This window comes from Doryrhamphus excisus, chromosome 12 (genome assembly GCF_030265055.1).
Source record: "Doryrhamphus excisus isolate RoL2022-K1 chromosome 12, RoL_Dexc_1.0, whole genome shotgun sequence".
Taxonomy (NCBI): Eukaryota; Metazoa; Chordata; class Actinopteri; order Syngnathiformes; family Syngnathidae; genus Doryrhamphus; species Doryrhamphus excisus.
Window position 1 is genome coordinate 13,238,244 of NC_080477.1, and position 17,919 is coordinate 13,256,162.

The window sequence follows — 17,919 nt, forward strand, 5'->3', positions numbered from 1 at the left end:
CAGCATTCAGTTTCCATTTTTATAACACATTGAGTGAATTGCTCTGCTGGTATTGCAGTAACAACTCGACTGCAGTACTCCTACATTCCGATAGGGGCAACATTTTCTGTAGAGGCCGCTATAATATATCAACAAAGAAGAAAGACAAACAGAAGCATCCTGTACCATGGAGGACTCGACAAGGTAGTTTAAAAGTATTGTGAATAGTTTGACGACCTTTGATTTTTTCCCAACTATAAGTGTAATTCTGTCTCTTACAGACGATACTTATGCGCTAATCTAAAATAGTCAGACTGTTATATCGTGGAATATTTTCGTCGTCTTGCTAATCATTTTCGTTTTACAACAGCCATAGATTTTACTATCTGGTGAACTTTGGAGGGTACATCATCGGTTGTTATTTCTATCTATTGATTTATTTTTTTCTGTTTTGTGTAATATTAATCATAGTCTTATGGCAGTGTTTCTTTTATAGTGTCTAATGTGCTAATGCGTCACATTAACAAGTCAATGTAGGTTATAAAATATAGTTGGTACCGTTTTGGACGTTACATTAGCACGAGCTGTATCGTATTTTTCAAAATGAACAGTTTTAAGTTGGTGAAACAATTCTTGTATTTGAGCCGTTGGTTGTGTATGGGTTTTACCTGATAGTTTGACTAATCTGCAGTTAAATTTTAAAATACAGTAAACACCGAAACACGATGTGATTGTGTTGTTTTTAGGTTCCTGACACTCCCATTGTGTTTATAACATGTCTGTGTTTTCTCATGCAGGGTGACTTTCCGTTTCTGCCCACAGTGTGGCACAAAACTGCAGAGCGATTTTAAATTTTGTCCTTCGTGCGGGAAGAAGATCCCCTGTTCTGTTGATACATCAGAACGAGAAGACACCTCAGCTCCTACAAACATCTCTCCTTCTAAAGTCGATGAAGCCGGTAAAGAGTCCATCGACTCTCAGGACTCCACAGAGGGTAAGATGGACTCTGTAATACTACATTCACCTTGACCGCAATCTTACGAGATCCAATACAAGAGCTGCATAGGCAAAAACGTATTAAAATTGAGGGGGGGTAATGTGTACTAAACATATCACCCTTTTTCTTGCTCTACAGTACATGGATGTTTAAATTCAAGTACAGTCTCTCCTCGTCCTGCACTGCGAAAGACTCGTAAATCCTACCGTCTGAACAGAGTGCTCAAATTAAATGTGAATGAAGCCCCTCCCTCCAAGACACAAGGTAACTTACATTAATATTTGAGCACCCTGAAGTTGGTATAATCAAAATTCATTCATTCATTAATTCATTCGTTCATTCACAAATAACCATTCACACTCACATTCATACCTATGGACAATTTGGAGTCGCCATTTAACCTAGCATGATTTTGGAATGTGGGAGGAAACCGGAGTACCTGGAGAAAACCCACACATGCATGGGGAGAACATGCAAACTCCACACTGAGATAGCCAAGGGTTAATCAAAGTTTAGGCCCAATATTTGATACAGCCCTTGTATTGGATCCTTTTAAGAGAGGTCAACTGTGAAGGGATGCAGGAAACAAACAATATGTCTAATGATTGTACAGTACATGTGTGGTTCATTTTGCATTTGTGTGATCGATGACGATATTGAATGCGGTACATCTTCACCATAACAAAACCCAGTCATGAAGGTGACGACCCTTGAGGTCACTTCCCCTCGATCTGGTACACTGGGAGAAGCACACACACAATCACAAGCAATTATTATCTATCATTCAGCCACTGTTTTTCCCCAGTTAGAGGAAAGGCGAGACTCTTACCGCCTGTGGAAGAAGGAGAGAAATCAGACAAAGCCACAGTAGACGTCGCTAGTGGTGCTTCACCAAAATCCAAAGCTCTTTCCAAGGGTAAATAAACACAACTACAACTTATAAGCACCGACCACAGCAAGAGATGTACAGTACCTGCACAATGGAATCATATAACAATGAGCAGTTTCATAAGCATTTCTTTGTTTCCTCGTTTAGCCAAGAAGCCGAAGCACACGGTCGCTTTGCAGACGCTCGAGAACGGCACGGAGATGACGGACAAGTCAGGCCGGAAGTGGACAGTGATGCAGCTGCTCAGTCAGAGCGTGACGGAGTTTGTGTATCAAGGTGGCGTTTCATGAGTGACACCAGGAAGCAAATTCAGTCTAGCATCTACATCAGGGGTCTCAAACTCAATTTACTTCGGGGCCACTGGAGCTCGGGTCTGGGTGAGACTGGGCCGCATCAAAACTTCGCTTTGGTTCCAATTTTCTACAAGAAAAGCTCTGATAAAACATTCCACCGTTCTCAGATATCTTGCTTTTTATTTTTCTGCACAAAATAAGATGAAAAATAAATAAACAAATCAAGAATAAAGAAAATCAATCAGTAATAAATGAATATAATAATAATAATAATAAAACGGCAAATAATAAAAACTTAAGAAACCACATATAGTTGGTGGGTAGACAAATAATTTTTTTCAGATTAAAATTAACAAAGCATTATTAGAGCCCTGTAGACATGACAAAACACGACTATAGTCACATTTATACTCTTTTTATTTACAACATATTGCGCAACTGGGGTCTTGAGACACATGCTAACTCGCAAACTAGAGAGCTAGCGACCTAAACGGTAGCCTTCAAGTTATTTCCTTTAAACTTAAATAGCCAAAAACTTACCACTTCCACACGGATAGGGAGGATAACTATTAATAGTTATTTAACCTTTAACATGAACATTAATCAAACATAATAATTTTTTCTGGGTACATGATACCATACAGCATCCATATCAAACTTGCGCGGGCCGCACTAACATTAAACTTTCATATCAAGGCGGGGGCCTCAAACTAGTGTCGTGGGCCGCGTGTTTGACACTTTGTCACACTTTGTCGTGTTTTTGTGCGAAACAGTTCAGGAGTTACACCATGGGGTATCCCGTGACTGGATCTTTGTCTTTTGTTTTCCAGTTGTACAAAAAGGGTCCAAAAAGTCCACCCCCAGTGAATCCAGTTACATCCTCAAAATGGTGAGCCAAACTGCAGCAAGCACATATTGTTGACATATTGTATGTGGATAATGCCTGCACGCTCTGTTTCAAAAAGCGTGCCCCTTTGTGACATCACAGACGGGTGGAGTTCCTTATATGGGCATTATTAGATACATTCATTATCAACTCCTAGAAGGTTTGGTTTGGCCGTGCCTGCAGGCAGGCTGTGGGTAGAATAAATTTGTGGGAACCATGAAATCCAGCTGAATAGGTGCAGATTCTGGAAGAACTATAAAGCTTTGTGTGCTGGTTATCGTGTGTAACTGCTCTATAGGAGTCCGTAATTCAGTACAAAGGGCTGAAAAATGAGCGTAATAGGTCCCCTTTAAGAAAAGAACAATTAAAAATATATTACAGTTTAATTTATTTGAATTTAGTTGAACTCTTCTGCACTCTGTGTGTATGCTAACGGCCACGCCGCCACCCACTGAGGGCTCACTCCATTCATGCTGTGCTGAAACCAATGCAATGGGTGATATCCCTACCATCTACAAGAACTCCAAGAAGAACTCCAAGAACATTAACAATGAATTGAATCTTAATTGCAGGGAGCTAAAGACGGAAGAATCTTCAATGAGCAGAACTTTCTGCAGAGGGCTGCAAAACCTTCATCTGGTGAGCATTTAGTGTTTTATTTTAACATGTAAACCCTTTTTTTGTGGATAACTTGTTTAGTTATTTTCTTTATTTATTGTTTATTTATTCTTATTTTTGGAGTATACAGTTTTGATGTGAAGATTTTCCTTTATAAATCACTGGTTGTTGGGATCAGCCATTTGAGTGAAATATATCATATAGCAGACCAACACAGTGAGAGATGACAAGTGAAATGAAGTTTATAGGATTTACAGAAAGTGATTTATAAAGGAAAATTGAAAATTATCAAGGGCGCCCAAACTCTTTCATACCACTCTGTGCGTGTGTGTGAATGTATATGTGTATATATGTGTGTGTGTGTGTGTGTGTGTGTGTGTGTATATGTGTGTATATATATATATATATATATATATATATATGTGTGTATGTATATGTATGTGTGTACAGATGTATGTGTGTGTATATATATATATATATATATTCCATATATACATATGTATGTATATTGTCAATATTGTATATATTTCTTTTCATTTGTAAGTCGCTCTGGAGTATAAGTTGCAGGAACAGCCAACCTATGAAAAAAAGTGCAATTCCAAACCGCATTATAACAGAACTGCATCATTCCTACAGTGGAAAAGTGGATCAAGCAGCAAAACATGGACTTGCTTGGAATTCCTACCTGTGCCGGTTTTGGTTTGTACACAGATTCTTACAGGTGTGGATATTAACTACTTTCTTTTTTTTTAGTACCCATTTTAGTGTTGGCTTGTGTGTAAATGTTTGGTTGCTTTATTCAGGTTCTTGATTTTCTCCTCCATTGGCCAGTCTCTGCCATCTGTCATGCAGGACAAGCTTCTTCCAGAGAAGACCGTTCTCCATCTCACCTGCAGATTAGTGAGCATCTTTTCCTGGTTTCTCCCCTATTGAGTGCACTGTTAGACTCCTGTCTGATATCTTCTCCTTTTACAGCTGGATGTGCTTCACTACATCCATTCTAACGAGTATGTTCACTGTGATGTGAAGGCTGAAAACATCTACATCCAATCAGGACAGGCCACACAGGTAACAAGTCTTTATGAACACAATGTGGGCGGGAACTCATTTTTTGTTTACCATTGTGTACGTGTTCAGGTATATTTGGTTGGATACTCCCACGCCTTCAGGTACTGTCCCAGTGGAAAACATGTGGAGTATGCCGAAGGCAGAAGAGCGCTACCTGAGGGCTCTCTGGACTTTATCAGCTTGGACGCTCATAAAGGAGTTGGTGAGCTGACCACTTCACAGTATTGTACCTCTAAAGTGGAAACTCTTAAACGGGACCCATTATGCTTATTTCACTTTTCTGAAATGTTGTTAGAATGTTGTATTCCCGTGTTAAATGATGCCAAAACTTCATATGATGAGGTTTACACATTTGGGAGTGATGTTTTACACTGTTTTTTTTTCCTAACACTGAGTTCTACTGCCGTCAATGTGATCCGTACTTTGTGTATTAACCTCTTTCAGCTCCGTCGCGCCGCAGTGATCTACAGTCTCTAGGCTACTGCATGCTGCATTGGCACACGGGGGTGTTGCCATGGAGCACCCTCACCGACCCGGACAAGGTGGCCGCCCTTAAACAGAGGTGAGGGAGTGAGAAACACTGACGTGCAAAATGACCCAATGTGGTCCCCGTTTTTTATATGTAACCTTATATTTAACCTTATTTTAGGTACATGGATGACGTTCCAGCACTGTTGAGTCACTGCTTTGGGCAGAAGAGAGATTCCAGTAAGTTAATATTTAAAAATATATATATTACCACAAGTAAAATGAACTGAGGCTTATGGGTGTATTTGTGTTTGTTTAGGTGCATTTCTGAGCTACCTGACCGCAGTTGCGAATCTGCAGTACACAGAGCAGCCCAACTATTCTGAGCTGAGAGCCAAGCTCAGTGCAGCTTTGACTCAGCTGAGCGGGCATCTGGACGAACCTCTCGTCTTTTAGAAGAGGACACATAGGACAAAGAACCTGTGGTTTGTGAAGAATAAGGGTTTTAAATCCCATTTGAATCTGTATTTTCTATTTATAATATTCTTCACTGCTTTTATTGGTGCAGGATTCTTTGTAAGTGTGCTCCTGTTGTGCTGATTCACAGCAAGTTTTATTGCTAAGTTTGTTCAAGTTCCTCCCTTGTGTTTTGCTGAACAGAGAAAAGTTGTTTCGACAAATGTGGTGTTCATATTGAAATATTGCAAATGCTTTATTTGTACAACTTTTTTTTTGCTTGTTTGTGGTTTTATTGCACTGAATGGAATCAGTTCACATTGTTTCACGTAGTGTCTATGACATTCTCACATTTCATGCACTGGCTTTGGATGCTGTTCACTATACCTTTTCTTTAACTTAAAATGTGAACAAAGAAGTTATTTTTACATGTTTGCCAATGCTACCTAAATCTACCATGTGCATTGACCACAATTTAGCTACAATCCATTTCATAGAAATATGGAAGTTTCGCCCATTTGAAACCGGTCTTTGCTTCATTAAAAATATCTACCAGTAATTAATTAAATTGTTGTTCAAGAAGACAATGATGTGTTCATTTAAAAGAAAACTTTATAAAGTTTGAACATTTCTGAACATAAACATTTCAGGACATATACAATTCTTTATATGAAACAGTAAATATCTCTTATGGTGAACACTCTTAAAAGTAATTCCAAAATAAACACTTTGCTTTTTGCCTGTTCACTTTTTTTTTTTTTTTTTTACAACCTTAAATCCATCACTCGAGGCACTTTCTGAATAAAGAGGCGTTTTGCACGATGACGTAAAGCAAGATAATGCTGACACACTGAAGCGCCCCACTGAGGCTACTCTTGAAGAGACCTCTTTTGGACAGACTTTTTTTTGTTTTTTTTACAAATGAGTCTTTTACAGCGGACATGCTGGCAGTGTGAGGCGTCTACACATGCAGGTTTGAATAATACCTTTTACACAGCAAATTGCATTAATATGAACTCCAATCCTGCAAGTGTGGAAATAAAATAAAATCCCTAAAAAGTTGTGATCATAAGGCAGCTCAAGTCCTGGTGTAGCTTAAAAGACACATTGTCACACAAGTAGAATACATTACCACTGTGGAAATAACCCCACAGCTTTGTAGCAAAGACAAACATCACATGCTCGTGGAGTCCTTCCTAAGAGCTTGGCTTGCTGGAAAACACTGCAAAACATCCCCAATCCATCAATACTGCAAGTTTAGACGCTTGGAATGTTTGCCTTTGTTTACCCCAGTGACTGATTGGATGCTGAGTAAGGAAATACATCCTCTCCACTGTTTGATCACTTAAATAAATGGAACAAATTAATCCAAGCCTGCTTTTAGTGGATTCGAACAAAAGTGGTATTAATGCAGGCAACGCAATGCCATTAAAAGACTCCGAACAAGGCGAATACGTGCACAAACTCTGCAGCAATGGAAGAGCTTGTTTGTCGAATGAGTGGGACTTGGCAATGAGCACATTAGACGAGTGGAAATGGCTGGATGCTGTGTGTCATTGAAACACAGTGGGGGCCAATTGGCTGGGAGTAGGGGGACGCTCCTCCTCCTCCTCCTCCTCCTGAGCATCTTGTGACCTCTCCTCTTCTGAAAAAGGAACAAAAAAACATTCAAAATTTAAAGCCACAGTTACTACTTATTACAGCAAACACTCACGGTGTTGGTCATCTCCATTTTCCTCACTAGGCTCCTCCTCGGGGAGTTGCACCGGACCCAAATCCTGCTCCTCTTCCACATTAGACTCCTAATAATGTTACACATTTAGTACCAAAGACTTCTTCAAGGGGGAAGCAGCGTCAACTCATCAGACAGCACATTTACCTGAGATTCAGAAATACAATCTTCATCAGAGTTTCTAAATCCCTCCGGAGCCTCCATCAGGAACTCCAAACCGTCTCCTGTCTCTTCATCGCTGATTGGACACATAAAAGAAGATTTGTTGTGGGAGGAAACCGGAGTACCCGGAGAAAACCCACGCACAGAAAGAACATGAAAATAGAAAGAATCGAACCCAGGTCTCCTTGGTGTGCGGCCTGCACGCTAACCACCCACCCACCAAGATTGTGATTGCCTTTTATTTCATTCATTCATTTTCTACCGCTTTTTCCTCCCATCCCAGCTGTCTTCGGGTGAGAGGTGGGGTACACCCTGGACTGGTCGCCAGCCAATCACAGAGCACATATAGACAAACAACCATTCACACTCACATTCATACCTATGGACAATTTGGAGTCGCCAATTAACCTAGCATGTTTTTGGAATGTGGGAGGAAACCAGAGTACCCGGAGAAAACCCACGCATGCACGGGGAGAACATGCAAACTCCACACCGAGAGTGGAATTGAACCATGGTCTCCTAGCTGTGAGGTCTGCGTGCTAACCACTCGACCGCCATGCCGCCTACCTTTTATTTGTTTTGCCAAATAATCATCTCTTACTTTCAGATGGTTTCATAACGCTGACATTGGTGGATAAAATGTGGACGTGTTCTTCTATAAGATCTCACTGGACTGTGCAGGTCTACCTGACGTGGTGTTGCTATGTTTCTATGAGTTCTACTGCAGAGCTGTGGAATAAAGCAGAGAGTCCGCATACCTTCCTCCTGAGTAGAAGTTATCTTTGTCCTTTTCCTCCTCCGCCTCTTCTGTCTTCTCTGGTTCAGTCATACCGTCATCTTCTACATGTTGCCCCTCGATTGCGTCTTTTTCTATTTTGTCTTCCTCTTGTGTTTCTTCCGCTTGTGTTTCTTCCGCTTGTGTATCTTCCGCTTGTGTTTCTTCCGCTTGTGTATCTTCCGCTTGTGGTTCTTCCTCTTGTGTCTCTTCCTCTTCCTTTTGTTGCTCGTCTTCCTCTTGGTGCTCAGACGTTTCTTGGTGCTCCACCACTTCTTGATGCCCCTCTTCCTCTTCATCCTCCAGGTCGGAACAGTTCAGAAAGTCAAAACTCTCAAGCGCCGTCTCCACTTCCTGAGTGAAACTTGAAGATGTAGGAAAAGGGACCTGTGGACCAAATGCAGTGCTAGATAGTCATCAGAAGGTAGTGTAGGGAATGAGTGAATAACCAGAAGCGTCAACTTACAGTTGGAGCTCCATCTGATTGTTTTAGATCTGTCTGCCTTGGTCCCTCAGCCTCTGTGGTCCCTGCTTTGGTGCAGACTGTGGAGTCCTCAGGTGGATTGTTAGCGTGCATGCTACCGCATTCGTCTGTCCTCTCTAAGGACTCGGCGGCAGCGGAGGAAACATCAGAGCATGAGCAGCTCAGCTCTGCCGAGGTTTCCAGAACCTCTGATTGGACAGACAGCCTGTCCGTCACAGTACATTCTGGGCCGGTCTCGCCGACTTGGCTCCTTGAGAAGGAAGTCTGAGGGTGACCGTTGTGCACCGAATCCCTCTGAGAGAAAACCTCGCCGGCTTCGTTCTCATCCTCTTCCTGGTTGGATGAAAGTGACGGCGTTGATACGCTGGACTTGTGTGGCGTGAGCGATAGCGGCGCGGTGATGTTGGAGGCCGACAGCCTCTGAGTATGGTGGGCCAGCGCCGGGCTGGAGGAGTCGTCAGAGGATTCGGAGGAGTTAGACCAAACAGTGCCGTTGTCGAGCTCCCCTTGTCGCTTCAGCAGAGACTATGGAGGAGAGAAGAAGATGTTGGTAGGACTGCTAGCAAAAAATCAAAACTGAGCATTATTATCTTTGCAAAGACATAATTTGGTATACCATTTTCCACACGCTCATTAAACTGTGCAGGTATGCCTAAAAATTCAATTCCCCTCATAAATTGCTTTACTACTCATAAACACAGTGGCCGCCAAAGTTGCACATGGCGGTCATGACCAGTGCTGACAAATGTAGCACCTAGTAATTAATAAAACCCAATGGATGTGTTCCTTGCAGGACGTAGAACAAATGAGTGCTTTGAAACCTGCAAGTCCACTGCGATTCAGGTCAGATTTATAAACGCAGCACACACACGTCGAGAACAATGGACACATTTTTGGGCCTGCGGGTATGAGAAAACAGGTGGAACCCAACAAGCAAAACAATCTGTTTTAGGTCCGTGGTTTACAAGCACATTGTTGACTTTTATTACTTACAAAAGTATGGGAACCACTCAAGTAATACGACTCAGCTATGACTGACACAGGGAACTATTCACCACTACAAATATTTGCACCATTTATTTCTTATATACCGTAATTTCCGGACTATAGAGCGCACCTGATTATAAGACTCACACACTACATTTTTAGAGGAAAAGCGATTTTGTACATACACAAGCCGCACCTGTATATAAGCCGCATGTGCCCACATTAAAACATGTAAACATATTTACAAAGAAAGACGGCTTTTATTACCTCTGAAAGCTTTTTTCGTCTTTTTACATTTGCTCCAGTTCTTAGGATACAGTCACCTAAAGTCGGATGCAATCATACACCTTCCCATCAAAACGATGTCATCACTGGCCTAAAGATCACACTGTCAATCCAAACAGGATAGGTAATATTCGGAAAAAAATATGTACAGTCCAGGGTGTACCCTGCCTCTTGCCCAAAGACAGCTGGGATAGGCTCCAGCATACCCACAACCCAAGTAAAGATAAGCGGCACAGAAAATGTGTCGTGCCCACTTTAAAACATGTAAACATATTTACAAAGAAAGACGGCTTTTATTACCTCTGAAAGCTTTTTCGTCTTTTTTTAGAGGAAAGGCGATTTTGTACATACACAAGCCGGACCTGTATATAATCCGCATGTGCCCACATTAAAACATGTAAAAATATTTACATGTTAATGTTTTATTACCACTGAAAGTTTTTTTCGTCTTTTTACATTGCTCCGGTTCTTCCAGCTGCCGTTTTCCAGCGTCTCACCATCGATTCGTTTATGCCAAGTTTACGTGCAGCAGCTCTGTTTCCTTCTTTATCGGACAGCTCATTGCTTTTAGCTTGAAAGCTGCGTCATATGCCTTTCTTTTTGCATTTTCCATGATGAGGGTATGTTCACGCTAATTTAATTTATGCACAAGACAAGAAGTTGCAGTCTTCCTCGACTCATATATATTCCACCGGTCTTAATCGTACCTTTTCTACTCGAGAGCCCCTGGCGGCCGCTAGAAAAATTACATACATTTGCCACATCACTGAATAAGCCGCAGGGTTGAAAGTTTGGGAAAAAAGTAGCGGCTTATAGTCCGGAATTTACGGTAGTTTGATGTAAAAACAGCCTTGCGTGTTTTCCAATTTTGTAAAAATCTATTTTAAACATCACTTGATTAACTGGCATTGTTGTCAGAAATTGAGTGTGAATTTAAAATATGTTTTCCTCTATAATTTTGTAACTTGTCGACTACATGATCAAGCGGCATGCTAACTAATAACCTTTTCTAGCGCCCCTAGTGGATATGACAGGGAATGATTCAGCTCAGAAGTGTCAATCACTTGCTATTACTAAGAAACTAGCAAACTCCACTAAACTACGACTACGTCCCACACACCAACTGTAAATTGCTGGATGGGGCTCTTGCACGGCTCAGTTCGCAGGATAAGGAAGCCGTCCCGTCCGTCACTCTCTTATGGACCGCCTCCGTCAGCCGGCAGTTCTGCGCTGCGCCCTTGTGACGTGTGCTCTTCAGGTGAGGTGAGGAAGAGGAGGAACATATTGGACGGCTACTCAACCACGATTAAACAGCTACAAGGGCCGCAGCTCCGCTCATACATGCTGCTGATGTCACACCGCCCTCTAGCGCCATCATTCGCCGCAGCACTACCCGCGTTAGGAACGCCACTTCCACAACCACACGACCTGACACACAGTCCTGTGTGATTATCCTCACACACATCAGTGCTACCGCTACACACAAAGCAGGTGGGGAGTAGCTGAAACAGAACAAGCCAGTGAAATGAAAGTAATAGCAAGCCGTGAGTGAGGCAAACATCAGTGGGTACACTCACTGGCCGCTTTATTAGGTACACCCGGACTCTTATGTCATTGTACTACTGCACGGACTGAATAGCTCAAAAGTTAAGACACTTTAACTACGCCGTGCAGCACATCAGGTGTAGCGGATGAAGCAGCCAGTGAGCAAAGAATAGAGGTTCAATGGAAAATGTTGCCCGTTGACTCACATAAAACACTTGCTCCCGCATGGAGGGCGTGTCTGGAGGGCTCTGATTGGACAGCAGACGTTTGGATACTGTACTGGTGGATGATGTCTGGTCATCCTTATCAAATGGACTGGAATGAGAAGAATAGAGAGAAAGGAGATGGATATTAAAGAGTCAAATGGTAATGGTTTATTTTTATTTGAACATGCATTACGTTACAATTGAGGGCATCACATAATCAATTCACAAGTCCAAATGTCCAAAAGGAGTAGGAAGAAGCAAAGCTTATTATATCCTACCCCTCTATCTGGTACTTTACAATCGGTAACTGTTATATTTGTTCACTTCCTGCCTTTGTAATATTCATTCATTCATTCATTCACTACCGCTTTTCCTCACGAGGGTCGCGGGGGTGCTGGAGCCTATCCCAGCTGTCTTCGGTACACCCTGGACTGGTTGCTAGCCAATCACAGGGCACATATAGACAAACAACCATTCACACTCACATTCATACCTATGGACAATTTGGAGTCGCCAATTAACCTAGCATGTTTTTGGAATGTGGGAGGAAACCGGAGTACCCGGAGAAAACCCACGCATGCACAGGGAGAACATGCAAACTCCACACAGAGATGGCCAAGGGTGGAATTGAGCCCTGGTCTCCTAGCTGTGAGGTCTGCACGCTAACCACTCGACCGCCGTGCTGACCTTTCTAATATATATATTTTTTTATTATATTTTATTGTATTTTTTGTCACACACCAAAGTACGAGGTGATATGACCATATAATGACATAATGAGTACCATAGTAACTGTCAATATAGTGATATATATATATATCTCACTGATATATAACAGTTATAACAGTGTTGATATATATATATATATATATATATATAGGTTAATTGGCGACTCCAAATTGTCCATAGGTATGAATGTGAGTGTGAATGGTTGTTTGTCTATATGTGCCCTGTGATTGGCTAGCAACCAGTCCAGGGTGTACCGAAGACAGCTGGGATAGGCTCCAGCACCCCCGCGACCCTCGTGAGGAAAGGCGGTAGTGAATGAATGAATGAATATTACAAAGGCAGGAAGTGAACAAATATAACAGTTACTGATTGTAAAGTACCAGATAGAGGGGTAGGATATAATAAGCTTTGCTTCTTCCTAGTACATCATGACTGGTTCAAGACTCTTCATCCTTGTATTTAGCAAACATCAACTGCTTGTATTGTTTCTTGAACTGGCTCATCGTTGTGCATTGTTTGAGTTCCTTACTCAATCCATTCCATAGTTAGTTATAGTACATACTGAAATGCTATGGCTTTTTAACATTGTCCTTGCATATAAGTGTTTCACCATAGTGACATTAGTTGAATAAAGAAGTGGTTGTTATACCAGGAACCCCCCTCTAATCCTGGTTTGGAGTACTATTGTAAGGACTAATTACAACAAAAAGACATTACAGTACTCATTCTGTCAAAAAAGGAATCCCTAAAGCAAGCTCAGGGAGGACAGAAACCTCCCGTGGAGCAGAATGGCAACAGCTCGCTTGATCTTGATTTTCAGTACAGACCATGAAAGCGAGGCCTCACGATCCTTCTGACTTTTTTGGGTTTCAAACAGGAGGTGTCAAAAACGTTACCACAGGGATAAAAGGCTTGCGGCGGCCAAGCGTTCATAGCGACGTCTCTTTTTGATCCTTTGATGTCGACTCCTACTTATCATCGTGAAGTAGAATTCACCAAGTTCTGGATTGTTCACCCACTAATAAGGAACTTGAGCTGGGTTTAGACCGTTGTGAGGTTAGTTTTACCCTACTGATGATGTGTTGGAGACGTGTACAGTAATAATAGCACGAACACAACATACTTCCAAAAAAATGAAAGTATTAGTGGAAGTGTTGTGCATGATTGATTGTCATGTACATGTTATAATCTCATTTCAGCAATAAGGGGACTTGTGTGCTTGTTTGGCTCATTTTTACATGCATAACTCCTCTTGTGACTCACCATGTTTGTTATTGGGCCGCTTCCGGAAATGACTTCATTGATGCTTCTGATTGCCATGCACATGACACCGCGAAGAAGCAAATGTGCCTTTTTGAAAATATCTGTTTGTGTGGCCGTTTTTTTTTACCAAATCTATCTTTTATGTTAGGATATTTTGAGGACTGAGACCCTGAATGTGTGTTGCTGCATGTTTCCATACCTCCAAGTGACCTCCAAATTGAGCTTCACCGTACCCAGGTCGTTGATGTCCACCGCAAGCGTCTGCGGCAGGGGGCAGAACAAGTCGAGCATTTCACAGGACACACTACCCACTACCACATGATTGGCCAGACTCTTTAGCTCTGTCACCTGAAAAAAAAGACAATACACTTGGAACAATTCCTACCTAAACACAGTTGGATACTGCAGAAGAAAACCTCTGGTGATGACAACCAAATCTCCTTAGTGGAGATGGGCATGAAGTAACACATCTCATTCATTGCTTACCTTAATGGACAAGAGTTCAGTGACAAGAGGCAGGAAGATGTACTCTTCACTGTCCCACATTTGTTTGTTGCTGACTTCCACGCGACCCCGTAGCCTCCAGCGTTGCCGCCCGTAACGCATTAGCACCTAGTCAGAGAGAGAATATGTTGAATATTTGGAACATTCAATAAAAATATGACATATTATCATCTCCACACATTTTTACAGAGCCAAGAACCATGTTTGAATAAACTTTTACCTCATACTGGTCACCAGCACATAGCCGGGCAAAGCCAGCAAGGCCTGTAACATGAACACAAAATGGTAAATTGAGGAGAAGAGGGAAGAGAAAGTGATGAGTGTAGAAAAGTGACTCACCCTTCATCTTGACATGAAACTCTCCCATGTGGCTTTCCAGTTCACTCTCCAGTGAGCACATATGCTAACATAGACATCAACATACAGTATAGGCCATAAATGTCAAGGGAATAACGTTAAGAACGTGAAGCTCATACGTTCAGTCACTCACCTCTGTACATTCCCTGAAGCCTCTGTTTGCCTCACTCAGGCTCTCCCTGGCCTCCTTACTCCCAGTGGCGGAGTTAAAGGCTGCCACCATTTTACTGGCGCCGTCTCTAAGTCGGCGCTGTATGCAGTAAGCATCGTACAGCTCCTCTACCTACAATATCACACGTGACAAGAGGCGTCAATCACTGTCGACTTGAAACAACTAGTTGCTGTACATTTATAGGTACTGTACAGTTATGAGCTGAATAAACACACCTTGCTGAGGTGGAATTCCAAGCGACGCATGAATCTCTCTATGGCTTTCACTTGCTAAAATAAAAGAGGCAAAATTAGGAGATCTTAAGAGTATGTATACCTTTTCTATGCATTTCACAGTTTATCGCGCAGAGTGATTAGCGCGCAGGCCACATAGCTAGGAGACCTGAGTTCAATTCCACCCTTGGCCAGCTCTGTGTGGAGTTTGCATGTTCTCCCCGTGCATGCATGGGTTTTCTCCGGGTACTCCGGTTTCCTCCCACATTCCAAAAACATGCTAGGTTAATTGCCAACTCCAAATTGTCCATAGGTATGAATGTGAGTGTGAATGGTTGTTTGTCTATATGTGCCCTGTGATTGGCTGGCGACCAGTTCAGGGTGTACCCAGCCTCTTGCCCTAAGACAGCTGGGATAGGCTCCAACAGCGGCTAAACATCGTTAAATGACCACCTCTTGTACCTTTGCAAAGGACAATATTTTAGATTGTGCAGGTGTACCTAATGTTGTGGCCAGTGAGTGTATACAACAGCGGTGAATGAAACTCACCTTGTCCTGCTCATACAAAGACCCCTGTGGAAGAATATAAAACATTTAGCATCACAAAGAGTGCAATTAGCATCCCGACTGGCACCACTCGATACCAGTGAGACTGGTTGTGAATAGACTGGCTCTCACCAGTCGACCATTCCTCTTGTTTTCTCTGATCTGCTGTCCCAGACTGTCCAGCTCCAGTTGGTGGACCTGCAAGTATGACCTAACAAAAACAACAAAAGGAAATGTTTCACTGATGTTCTACCTGGCAGCCATGCTAGCCGAGTATCCACTCACTGTAAGCCTCGACGTAAGGCGGCGTACACCTCATCCAGCCGCTCAGGCTGAGGGGTTTTGGCGGGGGGCAGCTTGGTGGAGCCTGTGAACATCCTGCTTCCTTACAAGGCACGTTTCTCTTGGATCAAACAGTGCTGAGGGAGGGAGCAGCACAGAGACAACAACTTCATTCCGGCTATGAGACTATCATAAAGAAAGCAGCCTGGAGGAAGCAGGATGGAGGTACCTGCTGACTGATTGGGGGGTCCTGTCACTACTGGAGCATGCCGGCCGGGACGACTGTGGCACTGAGGTGTTAATAAACCAAAGGACATGACCTGTAATTGTACACAAAGGACAGATGAGAGGCCTTTTTCAGCTCATACCTCACAGTACCTGGCGGGGATATTCCTACCATTATAGAGAATCGTCATAATTATAAACGGGATGGAAGCAATAAAGGACAAAACCATGTTTCACTTCCATTCTGGATACATTTTGTAAGTGTCTGAGTCACAGTATGACTCTCTCACTGCGACCACAGCAGCCGCCGCGCAGTCAGTTTCAGCTTGTCTTCCTCTTCCTTCCTTCCCTGCTCCTGCAGCCACTCCCCCACCCATCTCTTCGCCCCCACTTCCCCGCCAGCACCCTAGAGCAGGAAGTCTCATAGCGGCCTGCATACAGGAAATTCTACACAGACGCTTGGCCCGAGAATATAAAGCTATCCCTGGAAATTCTGCACAGACGCTTGGCCTGAGAATATGAAGCTATCCCTGCAATGCGTGCCAGTGTGAGAAATAATGGCTACTTTAAGGAAAAATATACTGAGATTACTGTGATCAGGGTTACTATAGGAGGAGGGTCGTGCCTGTGCTAAGCTAGTCACAAAAGAGATTATAGTCTTAAACCAACTTAAATCTGTCATGTAAGAACCAAACCCATATTAAGACATGGGATCTGTGAATGAACAAGGGATGCAGCGCGACTAATTGCTTTACACCTTAAAAAGCGCAAATTCAACTTATTCCTATAAATAATGGATCACTTCCACTTGGTGCCCACATGCATAACACGGGCATTAGTCAGTTGATCAAACTGTCAACATGCTTCTGTTGTGGGTTCGTCTGTCACAGAGTGATGACATGGGGGGGGCTGGTCCCTCAGTGGTGGAGCGCTAATCTAGGTGACATACTGAGGGGGATTAACAGAAGGTGGTCAAGAAAGAAAAAAGAAAAGGAAAAAGTGCCATGCTGTGACACTGGTCACGTTTTATACAAAAGTGCACCTAGAATCAAGAGACATTGTGAATGTACACACACACACTTACGCTCCTATAACACACATATATACACATACATCAACAGCTAATTATGGGTTTTCCACTCAATTCGATGAGCTTTTATGCCTTTCCCTACATTAGAGATCATTAGCTGCATTAATCCTCTCCTAGCGAGTGGAGCAAACAAAGAGGACACTGTTTGAAAGCACCTCACAAGACTGGAGTTTTCTTTCCCAAAAAAGCCTTTCACGTACAAGCCACATAATGCATTGTGCTACTTATTCCCACACATTTCCTGTTTGAAAAATACACAGATGTGCAAATACAAGATCTGAAGGGTCACTCACCACAAACTTTTAATGTTTCCTGTAGTCCTCACCTGATCTGATATGTTATCAAGATAAAACCTTAAATAGAGGCTTGACTATTCTTCAAAATAATCCATTCATAAAATAAATGATTGGAGGCAATGGCCACTAACAGTGTGACATCAGATGGGGGATCACATGCAGGGACAATTAAGTGTTATGCTGTAATGTAACCTAAATTCAACAGAGAAACTATAGCAGGGTAGCAGTCATATTTGTGCAGTCAAAAAGAAGCCATCTTAAAAGGGAAACTCAAACAATAACAATGGCTGTTTTGCTTCCACTGGTAGAAAAGCGGTGATGAAGGGTCGTAGTTATATTAAAAAAAAACACAAACTCCTCGATTCCAGATTAGTGGATTAGCTAACCCGGCGGCAGAAGGCCATTTAGTGGGA

The 17,919-nt window shown here is 42.5% G+C and overlaps 2 protein-coding genes across 3 annotated transcripts; one reads left to right on the plus strand and one right to left on the minus strand.

Annotated features, from left to right (window-relative positions):
• Positions 1-23: 23 nt before the first annotated feature.
• vrk3 (VRK serine/threonine kinase 3) lies at positions 24-6,379 on the plus strand. 2 transcript variants are annotated; one of them, XM_058089229.1, is made up of 14 exons: positions 24-183; positions 777-973; positions 1,115-1,240; positions 1,782-1,892; positions 2,013-2,141; positions 2,989-3,047; positions 3,617-3,683; positions 4,299-4,383; positions 4,466-4,562; positions 4,638-4,730; positions 4,800-4,932; positions 5,175-5,292; positions 5,380-5,438; positions 5,518-6,379. In XM_058089229.1, the coding sequence occupies exons 1-14, from the start codon at positions 167-169 to the stop codon at positions 5,652-5,654; spliced, it is 1,428 nt and encodes a 475-aa protein (XP_057945212.1). In that variant the 5' UTR covers positions 24-166; the 3' UTR covers positions 5,655-6,379. The 2 variants fall into 2 exon arrangements, with proteins under 2 accessions (XP_057945212.1, XP_057945213.1); XM_058089230.1 differs by lacking the exon at positions 1,115-1,240.
• Positions 5,908-16,497, minus strand: ripor1 (RHO family interacting cell polarization regulator 1). Its single transcript, XM_058089783.1, has 17 exons — positions 16,411-16,497; positions 16,125-16,215; positions 15,899-15,998; positions 15,746-15,824; positions 15,617-15,640; positions 15,071-15,124; positions 14,817-14,966; positions 14,666-14,729; positions 14,547-14,590; positions 14,309-14,434; positions 14,022-14,170; positions 11,831-11,939; positions 8,790-9,332; positions 8,307-8,710; positions 7,534-7,624; positions 7,369-7,456; positions 5,908-7,299 (listed from the first exon to the last, which is right to left on the minus strand). The coding sequence occupies exons 1-17, from the start codon at positions 16,495-16,497 to the stop codon at positions 7,208-7,210; spliced, it is 2,295 nt and encodes a 764-aa protein (XP_057945766.1). The 3' UTR covers positions 5,908-7,207.
• Positions 16,498-17,919: the final 1,422 nt, after the last annotated feature.

Excerpts from the sequence above, each read along its gene's own strand:
- ripor1 (XM_058089783.1), bottom strand. The coding sequence starts at position 16,497 with ATGGGTGGGGGAGTGGCTGCAGGAGCAGGGAAGGAAGGAAGAGGAAGA. Across the intron at positions 14,435-14,546 it reads GTGCTGGTGACCAGTATGAG|GTGCTAATGCGTTACGGGCG; the intron begins GTAAAAGTTTAT and ends CTCTCTGACTAG. Across the intron at positions 8,711-8,789 it reads AATCAGATGGAGCTCCAACT|GTCCCTTTTCCTACATCTTC; the intron begins GTAAGTTGACGC and ends TTTGGTCCACAG.
- vrk3 (XM_058089229.1), top strand. Across the intron at positions 1,241-1,781 it reads CCCTCCCTCCAAGACACAAG|TTAGAGGAAAGGCGAGACTC; the intron begins GTAACTTACATT and ends GTTTTTCCCCAG. Across the intron at positions 4,731-4,799 it reads AATCAGGACAGGCCACACAG|GTATATTTGGTTGGATACTC; the intron begins GTAACAAGTCTT and ends GTACGTGTTCAG.